Consider the following 13499-nt stretch of genomic DNA (forward strand, 5'->3'; position numbering starts at 1 on the left):
GAGTGAGTGATAAATGTTGCTTGTTGTGCTGTGTCATTGCACATACGTGTTCCACACTCACAGCATCTATGCAGTGTTTCCTTACTGAACAGTAAAGCCACAGATTAGCATTTGCTTCAGGATATGGCCTGACCTGTTTTTTTTGTTTTTTTTTTTAAAGTAAAACAATCCAACTAATCGGATGTGATCTGATGTATCCATTGGACTATTTCAGGATTTTTTCTTTAATTCCCAGCTCCTGTGACTGTCTTGATGGCCGTGGCAAAATAGTAACCTGAGGCACTTAAGACAGGTTTGCATAATACAAATAAATGAAATATAGGACTGGGTTACATTTTGTTTTAACTTCTGGGACTGTCAGCTTTTAATCACTTTGTGATTTGCACACCTTCAGTAGCAGGATGAGGCTATCATTTGGCAACCCTATATGGTTCTGAAAACTGGCTCAAGCATGGAAGTTGGCTCTAGATCTGAGACCAGTGAAATTGGTAATACCCTCATGAATTTTAGCAGACCATACGATTAAGTTTCTGTGCTGATGCACTAATACAGGCTTTGGCTGTGCATTTAACATAGATGGTTTTAGGAGCCTGTGGAAGATGTGACAGATTCCTTGGTCCTGTCCTGCAGACCAAGGTGTTTCATGCTGTGATAATAATCCCCAGATTAGACTGTTGTCTCTAGTGTTGGTCCCAAATATTTCTTCGGAGTAGAGATTGCAATAGGGTTCTTGAAAAGTAGATATATCATACTCTTCCTTGGTACTGGTACCCATAGATGGAGTGATAATGCTCCTCTTAGACCTTCTGATTTTTTTGTCTAGTCTATTTGAGGTTGAGGCTGGGGAGGCTGTTACCTAACATGATGAAATGATAGGAGAAAGAAGGATGACTGAGGAAAAAAGGTGAGCTTGTACTTGCAGTTTAGCTCATTTGGGGCTCAAATTAGGATGAGCCTCAACATTTGCTCTTTTATAAGTGTTTCTTCTAGGGACATTTTTAGTCACATATTCTCTTACTGAAGCAGCATAATTAGAAAAGGTAACTAGTGTTTTGATACTTTCTAGATTTTGATAACACTTTTGGGAAATGTGATGTACTTGAATCTTCCTGTTCTAGTCAAACATTTCCCATTTATTCCCCATTTAGTGTTGGGGGATCTTACTGCTATTTTCTAGCACTGTTTTTCTGGCTGACTAACTGAAAGTTAGGTATAGCATAAGAAGCTGTAAAATGGGATGCTTCTAGTATTATTACTCTGGAATCCAGTTTATTTTTTGAATGAAAATCGTTTGAACAGTCATTTGAGCATAAACATACAGTGGAGGCAAACAGTGAAGATTTATTGAAGGCTGAAATCTATACCCAGAGACTGTGTGCTATACTGCTCAAGCAATTTGGTAGAATTTTGCCAGAATTTGGCTCTGACTGCCACTTCTCACCTTCCTCGGTATAAAACTACTTACAGTTTTTCCTGCTGTGAAAAGCAGCAATAACGGAGAGCCAAGTTTCTGACACAGCAGTTGTTCTTCCCGGGCCAGATCCCCACTGGTGCCTTCCAGCAGAGCCCCTGGTGACCTTCCCACCACTTTGCAGCATGGAGGGGTTCGCCTCTGATGCATGACCAGTGACACTCAGATGCCTCCTTGTCTAAAAATCGATTTCTGATATTTTTGATTTCTCTTATTAGAAAGCCGGTAGAGCTGTAAGACAGAGCTAGATTCTTTTCTGACTCACATATCATCTCAGCTTTGTCAGAGAATTACTTCTGGTAACAAAATCAGATAGGCAGAATTTTTCGTAGATCACTTCATAGATGTCATGATGGGCAAAATTTTCCTGTAAGACCTGCTGTGTATAGAAGAACCCACATAAAGCTCCAGTGTAGAGCATGTTTTTTGTTTTGCAGAGGTGATGAGGAAAGAAAAAATAATTTATGCATTTACCAAACGTAATTGAACACTGTTAGAAATGAATAACCATAGAACCCTACTAAATGTCATCTTAATATTCCTTTTTCCAGAGCTGATATGTACTGCTAAATAGTGTTAATGTTTTCCAGGGTAGCTTTAGTGTTGAAGAAAAGATGAATACCATATAATTGTGATTAAGGTACTTTAAAATATTTAGTCAGCAAATTAAAATTGTGATTAGTATGTAAGAAGATATGTTAGCAGTTGCAAGGAAAAACAACTGGAGCAAAAGAGTTTTCATTTAAAATTTCTTAAATGATAGTAGATGAATCTTTTTTTTTTCCCCCTCAACCTTCAATGACAAAAAGCAGACTTTGCCAAGTACATGTCTTTTAGGGAAGGTTTCGTGTGTTTAATATATGCTTATGTTGATGCATGTGATTTAAAATAAATACAGTGTTGTTTGGAGACTTTTAAGTTTCAGCTTCTTCATTTTGGTGAATAGACAGTGAAAACTGCTTTGCTCTTCAAATCATCAGGAAATGTTTGTTGGAAGTGAATTGATCTGTGGTGAATTGTATGTAAGAATTAGAGCTTTCTTTAAAATTCTGTAAGCAAATATCTGGTAATTCTTAATACTTATTTTTTTTTTTTTAGTGCTTTAATGTTTAGAGTAGCTTTTAAAACTGAGTATGTATCTCGTTAAGATTTATGGCTACCTGCCGTTACAGTACCGGCGCAGAGTAGCTGGCATATACTTGTGAAACTGGATTAGAGCCTCTGGTAAATGCTGGTGTGGTGTTAAAAATGAGATCTCTTGGAATTTACTTTTGCAGGTTACATGCCATGTGTTGGATTCATCCCAGGTGTATCCCAATATAATGGGTTTGGGTTACATCAGGGAACAGATTGTCCCAGTTCCTTTGTCTGTGTGCTCTGCAAGTCTGCTCCCGTTACTGAAAGGGGAACAGCCCAGGGAATTCAAGTTGGATAAATGGCTAAATGCCTGTGCAGACTGTAGCGGTTCCTCAGATGGCAAGAGACGAGAGTGTTTGTGTTGGAAGCCAGTATTTTAAAGCTGCTGTCCAGTTATTTAATCTCTTCCAGAAGTCAAAGCATTGTAAAGTTATTTAATACAATTCACATTAATGTATTGTAATAAAAAAGAAAACACTTTCAGAAGATACTTACATAGGTTGCATTAATATTTTACTGAAGCTGAATCAATGGGATGATTTTCCTTTATGGAAGACAATTGTGTTATGTGTCTTCAGCGAACTATTACCAAAGAAGCACTGGCAAAGGAAATCCTTTAGGGAGGCAGGTCAGTCTTGGCTGAATTTTCAGACCGAATGGGCTAGTTTCCTTGGCACCAACTTCCTGAAGTCTGACAAAGGCTATGAATGGACAGGGTTTGCTTCTCATCAAAACCAAACAGAAGACAAAAACAGACTCCAAGCAGTGGATGTTTTAGTTTTTATCTGAGTTTTGCTGCCACTAATCTACGGAGGAGAAAGGGATGTTAGGGAAACCTTTTTCCCACTTTCAATTTAGACACAAAATATATAGGGGAGAACCACATTTTCTGCCTTAGTCTTCAGTGGAAGGAGAGGTCTGATAGGAGCGTGCCAGGCACTGACTTCATGGTCAGCTGCAATTTAGTCCTGTGGATGTTTTTCTTCCATTTCTGGTATTAATACAGTTTTGGGTAGAATAAGCTGCTGAAAGCTTGCTTTTTTGACAGATCTCTAGGAGAAATCTTAAGAGACGCCTGTCCCTGTTAGCTCTGGATATTGAAGAGTGGTATCCCCTGCTTGCCAGTGGCCAGGCTGTGTTGGTGACCTACTCCCCTCCAGCCCTAGGGAAGTTCAGGAGTATACTGATGTTTTCTTTTTTCTTAGCCACTCTTCTCAAGCGAGCAGGACTAGCTGTCCTCACATACAGCAGCTGGGGAGCAATGTTCCAGCGTTCATTGCAGTGTCCTTGTGAATTTTCAGATTGCTGGGGAGACAGAGGTCAGGGCTTGGGAGATCTTGAAAACCAAAACATGCTAAAGATTGGAAAGTCATCTGTAGAGCAGGGGACAATCTTGTTCTTTCTTTAACGTTTTTTTTTTTTTGTTGTGGTAGTTATTACCTGCTGCATTAGTTATTTTGCTTTTTACTTTCTGCTCTCCTATACCAGTCCTGAGACATGCACGTTAAGTGAAATAGCGGTCATGTTGAAGCTGATGATAGTTACAATCTCACTCCATCCAGTCTCTGTGCTTTGTTTTGTATGGGCATCCAGATATGTTTTGCACTATTTGGAATAACTGCAGAAATTAAAATTTCACTATACTAGAGCTTTCTGCACTGGGGTTTTTGTTGCATGTGCTTGCTCACACACAGAGAACACTTAATAAAGTTGGTATAAAAATTTACTGTCAAAAATTGATTTCAAATTAAAGACTCTGCTTGTATGCGTTCAGGGAAAGGATATCATTTCCTGTACATCATTATTGCTTCAGGACACAATTTTATGTTACAAAGCAGCTCTTCTCCCTTTGTCCCCGCTCAGTCATATGAGGGAGGCAGACTGACTCTGGTAGGGGATGGTTAAGCTGTTGGGATGGGATTTATCTCACCTGTCTTTAGCCATCCACAAGATACATGTCAGATCTGAGCTAACTGACAGCACTCCTTTTGTAGTCAAAAGAAAGAAAGAGAAAGAGAGGATAGTTCAGCCCAGGCTAAAGTAGATGAAGCGAGAGGAATTGCCTGATGGAAGAGCTCCTATCTCTCTACTGACTATCCAAGGAACCCAGAAAATCAGTGTAAACTAGGCACTTCATTTGTAAATGGCTAGAGTTTGCTGCAATGAATTCATCAGGCCGTTGGCATGTAAGTCTGAGTATGTAAAGCATTACAGAATTATCTGACTACCTGTGTATTACCCATAAAGTGTAATATTGATTCCAGTGCACATTAATGAAAACTCACTATAGCTGCATTTTGCTTTTAAATGTTGCTTTAGGTTGGTGGCTTTTGTAATATAGAAATAGCTAAGTACGTATAGTGCAAAGCAGCACCCAAGGCAGATGAAATAAGAACTAAAACCTCAGTAAAATAATTCTGATTAAATCTTGTAAGACAATAAAACAACTGCCAGGAAGAACTTTTATTTTAAATAGCTAATTATAACTCTACATAGAAAAACTGCAAGTTTGCTCTGTGTACGTGGGAATTGTATCTATGCAGTGTATATGTAGTGTCAGGTGGTGTCTCAGAGAACAGTATAAGATACACTCCCTTCACTTTTTTTCATTTCTTCCTTCCCCTGTAAGCTCACTCTATCTTGATGAGATGAACTTGGAGATACAGAAAACCCCTTCCTCTTCCAAAAGAGTAAGGAACACTATAGCAGTAGACCGGCCTGAAGAAAACAATATTTTTGTAAAAAGAAAAATGAATCTAATACCTCTCACAGAATCTGTCCTGGAAAACTAGAGAGTAGCTAGGGAAGTGTGGGGGGAATTACATATATACATATATATATGTGTGTGTGTGTGTATGTATATATATTTTAAAAAGTATCTACCTACAACTTGAAGTTTTAACCTCTGAGCTGCAGATTGTAACGCAGTGTAAAAGCACTTCAGTGCAAAGAGGGGAAGCATCATTTTGTTTTAATGAGTGAGAACTGTGAGATTGGTAAAGAGAGCTTTCCTAAAAATGCTTTGTTGCATTAAAAGAGGCTTCAAGAGCGAGGGATCTGAGAGAGATGATGAAAAAAAGCTTTGGTTTCTTAATATTGTTTATCTCTGGAATATTATTTTTAGTGGTTTTGAGTGAAAGACTTACTGATGACGTTTAACAAACAAGGCGTTGGACCCTGCCAGACAACCAGCAAGGCTTGGCCAGGATGCCTTCTGTCTCCAAGCAGTGTTGCTCTTACTTAGCTAGTTTGTTGATGCCAAATGAGAAAACATGGTTCTGTGCATTTTTCCATTGCATGCTGGCCTGTATTTGCTCTCTTTGCAATGGTATTTTTAAGGCAGTTTGCAACAAGAAATAGGGAGAGCTTGATGTCCACTTAAAAGAGAAACGTTCTGGTTCATGGCTGTAGGTAGCATATGTTATAGTGTGGATGGATTCGCGTATTTTAGCATAATTAACTGTAACCTGCTGGATAATTGCTGGATTCAGCAGGAGAGGGCAGGGAAGGTGGCAACAGCCCTGAAGAGATTGGGAAGCCAGGGAATGAGGCGGGAATAATCAGAAGCTATCCAAAACCATTTAAATTTTTACAGCAGAGGGACAGACTTGAGTTTCAGGCTTAACTCCATTACTGAATCAGAGCTCCCTCTAAAACAGATGGCTGTAAGGGGCTCACGTCTCTCTTCATCTCCTGGTTTGGATGAGCAGCTTTCTTACTTTGCCTGTGTGCATCCCTTCTCTGCGTTGCTCTGCATAGATCAGGCCAGAAATCATGAGGAAAGCACAGAACCTTGCTTAACTCTCTTCTACTCTGTGACAGGAGCCATCAGTGCTGTGGTTCAAACACTTCTGTGAAGGCATAAAGACCTGCCCTTTGTTTGCAGATGTGGTAGCTATTCCGGAGGAGTATCTGGAGGAGGAGGGTTCCTTCACCCGTTTTCCGTATGAACGGGCTTCAGGCTCATGTTGCATTTCTGAACGGCTCCTTCCTTCAGTAGAGGCGTGAGGTGTGTTTCACTGTGTTAGGGGCTGCAACCAAATACCCTGTGGCAGTAACCAGTGCAGTTTCTGTCATGTGTCACTGTATGTAAGGGAAGAAGTCATATATGTTGTGTGGCAATATGACAGTTCCGTAAAGTCCTTTTATAGCAGCCTGTCTTCCTGAGAAGAGAAGAGCTTTTTGGCATGTGTTATTTGTCAGGATTGGAGAGGGAAAAATGAAGCCTGCTTCTTAACAGTTGTTGCGACCAGCTTCTGTATAATAAATGAACTTGTTTTACAAGGGCCAAGAGCACATTTTGACTGTAGCAACAGCTTTTCATAATGCTGAAAAGCATTCAGTAGATGGACTACCACACTGTGCTATCTGTCACTTGAAAACCTTAAAAGATTAAAGCACTATTTCTAGCCTTAGTTTTTTAAAAATGGTACGGTCTTATGATGCTTTAAATGTACTTTAAACTTTGTAGATTGGGATAATCTGTCAATGATGTTAGTTTTTTATAGTGTATTTCTGCCTATGTACTTTTCCCTGTCAATGGACTCTAAAATCCAAAAGGCTGTGCTTTAAGCTGGCCAGTCGACAACATTAAACATTCCTTTGTGCATTCTTTTGCAAAATAAGTTGTATAGGTAGTACAGCAGCACAGGACAATATTTTACACCAAATCTGAGAAACTATCCTAAAAGACTTCTCTTTTTTTCCTCCCATTTATATTGTAGGTAGCTCAGTTGTCTTGGATTGAAAAGAAAGTAGCTGCTGCTCTTTTTGGGACTCCACCAACTTCAACAGTAGAAGAAGCGTTACAGAATTTCCTTAAGGTAGGTCCTAGCCAAGGGTTTTCCTGTGTGGCTATTTACCAGCTGATCTATGTGACTGTTTTCAAGATTTCTGCTCAACAGATTATGTTCAGTAGCTATAAATCCAGGACTCTCCTAAATACCACAGAGCTCTCTAATAAAATAATTTTTTCTTTTCTATTTTAAAATTAGTTTGGAGACAAGTGGCTAATACCTTTCTTCTCTTAATTTTGTTTTACAGAAGTCTTTAATGACTTGCCACATTAATAGTTATTGGATTTAATGTGAGATAGATAATAGATGTAGTTATACATACCACTGAAACAGATTGACCACAGTAGTAACTTTGCAATGACTTTGCCCATTTTTGCAAGGGATTTAACACAGGCAAGGAAAACCTCTGATTTGAAGCTCTTTTATTTGAATTTCAGTAGAAGCTTTTCTTTTTTTTGTGGAGGTGAGGTGGATGCTAAGAAATGACCTTTACAGTGAAGTAGAAAAGAAAGCTCTGTCACATAGGTTCTGGCCATTCTACTTGAATGCACAGTTACAAAAAAAACACCATGTGTATAAAATAAAACTGTCTTTCAGTATCTTTTATGTGAATCATTTCTACTTCTGGCACTGAAAAATGAAAGTTTTTTAACTTGACTAAATTCAAAGTGTAAACTTTCATCATTACAGTTACCTTCAGACAGTTGCTCAAAAGAATTGTACAAAAGCATATTTTTGGCAATATCAGAAGTGTTTATTTTCTATGTTCCTAGTCTATTTAAAAGTGGAATAATCTCTTGAATTTTGGACAACACAGTATATTACAACCTTCCCTGTGTAAGAGATTTTTATCTTTAAGGTCATGATCCCAAGCTAGTGGAAATCATTTGAAATACTCACCTTAGCTTCGGGGCATTTTGTGGTGGGCTTACAGACCTCAGTGCTGCAAAGTAACTGTAGTTTTAAGTCATCTTCTGCAACAAAATTTAAATTATCTTCTTAAAGACAGTTGTTTGGGCATCCTTTTCAATTGTTTGATAATACACAATTCTAGTGAAAGTAGCACTGTTCTGGTCCAAGAGTTGTAGCTTCTGTAAATTTTGCTGATGTGATTTTTCACTCCCAAAAGCCATTTGTTGATTAAAGCTGCCTCTTGGTTAGTAGATAACTGGTAATGTTTTTACTCATCATTTGAGGTTCTATGTCCTTGGTGTGTTTTAAAAGGAAGATAGTCCTGAACTTTTTGAATTATTTGAGCTTTTCAGAAGATGATGATGTGAAGAGAAAGGTGAACCCAGAGATAGAAGATAAGGGTCTGTGAAAGAAAAATAGTTATAAGGTTAATGAATATAATTTTTAACCATCACCAAAAGTGAGTAACGATTGGTTGCTTGTTTATTTCTTTGATGGGGAAATAACTACTAATAATGCAGAAAAATTAGTGTCTTCCAACTCACTGTATGAGTGAATACATTTTGTTTTCTGTTTAGAATGATCCATTGTCTTTACAAAGCATTTAGAGATAGAGAAGACTGAGGAGTTAGAACATTTTTGTGTTCAATATCAACATCTCATGTGCCTGGTTTGGAGTTTTCTGTTCTTTTCTCTTTTTTTCTTTTTTTTCCTTTTTTTTAACGCTAAATGGATTGTGGTGCACACAGTAGGGATGATTCAGTCTGATGTTTGAGGAAGCTTAGTGCATTACTAAAAATGTTATGCTAACCACATAAGTCTCATCACATAATTTTTATGTCTATTTTGTTTCCTGTTTTTTATTATTTAGGCAGAAGAAATGTGTCCAGGATATTCCAAGTCAAATTATGTGTATTTGGCAAAGGTAATCAACTTCTTTAGAAAATAATGATTTGTAGACTCTGGTATTCTTACAGTGGTCTGGTTAGAAATAAAATGTGTTTTTTCTTCTCAGTGCTATAAAGATCTTGGCCAGAAAAACAATGCACTGAAGTGCTGTGATTCCGCACTGTCAGTTCTCTCAGTTACTAATGAGGTGGGTATTGAGAATGATAACTTGTTCTCTTGTGATTGCTGTCCTGTTTTTAGTACCCATTATTACAGTGTCAATAGTGGCATAATGTTTCACTTTTTCCTCTGAACACAGAACCTTCTTTTTTTCTCCACTGTAGGCTGTCTCATTGCAGTTGTCTGTATCAACAGCTGTAAAAAACTCTTTGGGAAACTGTCAGAGACTTGTCTGTGTGAAAGGCTGTCAGAGATTTGCCTTGTGGATTAAGCTCTTTGTAATTCAACCCATTTCATTAAACTATCTTAAGCACAAGCAGTTGAGTGTGTCACTCTAGCTGTGCTGAAATTTTTCCCTCACACCTACTCTTTCTCAGCTGAAAGTATTCTGAATTGTAGTCCCATAATTACTAGTTCACCTAAAAGCTTATGTTTTGTGATTGTTGTCAAGGCCTCCTGGGCACTGTGGGTTGTTAGCTATAGCAGAACTGGATGAATTGTTCAAGCTCGTCATTGTCTTCAGCCACAGTCTAGTCAGAGGCACAGTTCTTCCAGTTCCATCTGCTGGAAGTTAGTTTATTCTTACAGATTATTAAATTATTTTTTTAGATCCTTTAGAGCATTTTTGTGCATTGATGTGAAATTTCTACAGATATTTGAGAAATTTTAAGTGGTTTAACTTCTCAAATGTAACCCAAGTCATGGCAAGAAGACTCACTCTTGCTGTCTGATCTCATGTAGAAGCAAGTTCCATAATTAACAACCTATGACTGAAAACGTCTTACCATCCTAGAGCATCACAAGTTCAAACCTGAGCTTTGTCAGCCTAAGGGACCCCCTTTGAGCATAGTAGATGTGGTAGGGGGAGAGAGAGAGGTGATTCCAGAGAGGAATTGGCCCTATCCCGTTTAATTCTTTGAAGTTAAGGAAAAAGACCATTAAATAGCTCCGTAATTTGATTGACAATAAGTGCAGTGTATGGAGCACTAACATGTTTATGTCAAATGTTCCTGCTCAGAAGAAAGACCACTGCATGCCTCACCAGCAGCTGCTCCTGGGTGGCCTCTATTTTCAGCCCAAGTTAGAGTATGTACCAACCATAAATTAAGCAATCATTGCTTAATTTTATTGTTTCTTTAAATGTGTGTCGATGCAGATATGACTTAATAATCTTTTCACTCTACTTTATTCTTTACTTACTGCTGAAATGTACCTTCAGTTTGCCCATTTTTACAAAACATATGAAAGACTGCTATCAATTAGCAGTAATTTTGTACCATATTTCTTTGCAAAAAAAGTAGGACCAGTGGTTTAAGGGAAAGAATATGCAACTGAACTGCTTGAGCTCAGCCAGTTCTGTGTATGTCTGGACCGATTATGCTGATGAATTTTTTTGTTTTTCCTGTTATAGGCCAGGTAATATTGCAATGAACTCTGAAGTCAAAAAGTAAGATGTGTAATTAAAAATGCTACCCAATAAAATTGCAAACACATATATCACAGAAACTTCTGGTGGGCATAAGGCTGCTTGTGTATAGTAAACTGGAAGTTGTTCAACATAGTCATAAAGACTCCTCAAAAAATACAGAGATAGCATAGGTTGGGATTCATCTCTGCTAAGATTAGCTGGCCAAAAGTTTGGTGACCAGTCAAAGGTAGTTGTTGAGGCTCCACTCAGCGGAAAAAGATAGATACCTCCAGGTGCCTCATCCTGCCTCTCTCTGTCCACTGATGGTAGACAGAGATGACATGTGAAGACCTTAGATACTTAACTCTCAGGCTGCTACGTTAATGGGAGACAAATCCTGCCTCCAAACTCTAAACATGAGCTGGAGCCCATCTGGGGGTATTTTGTTCCTGGAAACAGGAAAGCCCTGTTTCATTTCTGATATGCCAACAGACCTGAAAAGGCAGGGGGTTGCTGAGGTAAGGAAAGGAATTCAGGAGCAATCTGAAGGGTGCATATGTGTATTGTGGCAAGCAGAGTGGTGATGGGATTAAGATTTATACTGGTATGTGAACTGAAAAAGAGCAGCAAGCAGGTCTCAAAAGTCTTTTGTGCATCTGAAGAGGACAAGATGATTTGTCCTCTTCTGCTGTGACTAATTTTATATATATCACAGATTTGTCTGATTTGGCTTGTTTACATGTGACGTGTTTTGAGATAAATTTAGAAAAAGCTCCAGGAAAATATGTTGTTGGGGCAACAGTGTGTAATTCAAAAAAAAAAAAAATCAGCACAAGATAAAGCAAGCACATTAATATTAAATGGATATCTGGAGCATGAACTCTGCTGATGCTAGCAGTTAACTCCAATCCCACCTGAATTAGAATATAGTGGTTGCATTGATTATTGTGTTAGAGAAAGACCATTACTGATTTTTGGGAAGACATGTTGGAACTGCAGTTGTTTAGGATTTGGAATTGGATGTAGGAATAACTTTTAGCTGGGTTAATTTAAGGGAGGGAAGAGGCTGTAATAAGATTGAAGAGACTTTGGGGAGACAACAGAAACAGATGCTGGTAAAATGCCTGACTTGACTACAGCCCTATAGAAGATGGAGTTCACGGACTGAAATAGAAAATGCAGTTCAACAGCAGTCTGAGGATCTCTTTAGTTTGCCACAGCACAGAATCTCAAGGTTGTCAGCAGCGTAGTGTGTTGTCACAGTCATGCTAGAAATCTGAGAGTAATCACAGTTTCTCATGTGATTTTTAAAACCTCTCTTTCTTCAGGCAGGGGAATTCCTTTATTGTTTTTAAATGCTGGCTTCTACTGAGAAACATATATATGCATAAAGGCATAAAATCAGCAGTAGACTGAACGCTGGAAAGGTGCCACATTGAGAAAACGTATAGCATTTCATGATACAAATCACCCTGCAGCACAAATATGAAAAATAATAGTAGATAATGGTTTAATTTTTTAGTGTTTCTGAGCATCCAGTTTCCATTGACTTTGGTGGGAACCAGAGGTACTTGGCATCAGTAAAATAACCCATAGCTCATTTTAATCCTCAGGCCAAATTCTCAGCTGGTCTAAGTCAAGGCACTTCTCTGACACTTGTCTAGGATTCATTTCATGTAACATTTCAAATAAAGTGAGATGATTCTTGTCTTGAATGTTGTATCACATCCAGTTACCCCTTTTGTGCGTCTGTTCTACCACTTACAGAATATGTTTTTAATTCAAAGGGGAGAGGGGCTTCCAAACAGAGTTAATTCTTATTAAAGAAAAAAAATCTGATGGCCAGTTTCAACCCATGATAAACCTAAAACAGAATACCAAAGAAATTATCAAGAGAGAAACAATTTATTAAGAAAGATTCCTATAAATCCTAGTATCAGTTTTTTGAAATAGTCAATTTGGCACCTTCTTAACTAAGCAGTATGCACATTTTTTTTCTTTTAAGAGCGAGTACAGGACATTTGATGCAAATTAGACCTGGAGAACAAAACCAATGTTATAGTACTATATTAGAGACCTTTCTCTTCATCCTCTCTACTCTAAACAGAAACCTCTGATGAATCATACAGTCTTTCCTTGGCCGTAAATATTCTCATATTGTAGAGTGGTGCTAAACGGCTAGAGGTTCATGGGACGTTAAATTGTCCCGCTTTTCTCTGGTTGCTGTCCAGGTGGATAACCTCAGGGTCCTGGGAAACATTCACCCCTTCAAAAAAAGAGATCCTAATGTTCAGGGCTGCATGTGAGTTATTGTCAAGTGCATAATAGCTGCTCTGTTTAACTAATAGTCATTGCAATACCCTTTCTGAGACTTTTTACTCATTACTTTGTAATGCACTCAGAGGCTTGATGAGTGTGACTACATAAAGGGCTGTCAAAACCAGATGTGGTGGACTACTGTGATGGAAAAAATGACTTTTTTGAACTTGGGGAGAAAAATATAATTTAAATGTGAAAACATGAGCATTGATCTTGCATACAACCTCAAGGTTCTTGTCTCTATGACATTGCTTGAAAATGAATCTGAAAAGCAGCAGTTATTTTACAAAAAATGTAGTCTTGGAAGAGCTGAAGACAGTAAAGCAGGAAGAAAGCAAAGCAAATTTATTTGCACTGAGAGTTACAGAAAAGTCTTATTTAGAATGCA

General features: G+C 38.2%; 1 protein-coding gene across 2 annotated transcripts in view; it reads left to right on the forward strand.

Annotated features, from left to right (window-relative positions):
* RMDN2 (regulator of microtubule dynamics 2) overlaps window positions 1-13499 on the forward strand; it is a 51593-nt gene that overhangs the window by 31180 nt on the left and 6914 nt on the right. For both annotated transcript variants that reach the window (XR_010883705.1, XM_067293276.1), the window contains 3 exons: window positions 7333-7431; window positions 9188-9241; window positions 9332-9412. Coding sequence is in view for 1 of the 2 variants with exons in the window: in XM_067293276.1 (XP_067149377.1) it covers window positions 7333-7431; window positions 9188-9241; window positions 9332-9412 (234 nt within the window). In the remaining variant the exon portion in view is untranslated. The remainder of the gene's footprint in view (window positions 1-7332; window positions 7432-9187; window positions 9242-9331; window positions 9413-13499) is intronic.

The sequence above is a fragment of the Apteryx mantelli genome, chromosome 3 (assembly GCF_036417845.1).
Source record: "Apteryx mantelli isolate bAptMan1 chromosome 3, bAptMan1.hap1, whole genome shotgun sequence".
Classification (NCBI taxonomy): Eukaryota; Metazoa; Chordata; class Aves; order Apterygiformes; family Apterygidae; genus Apteryx; species Apteryx mantelli.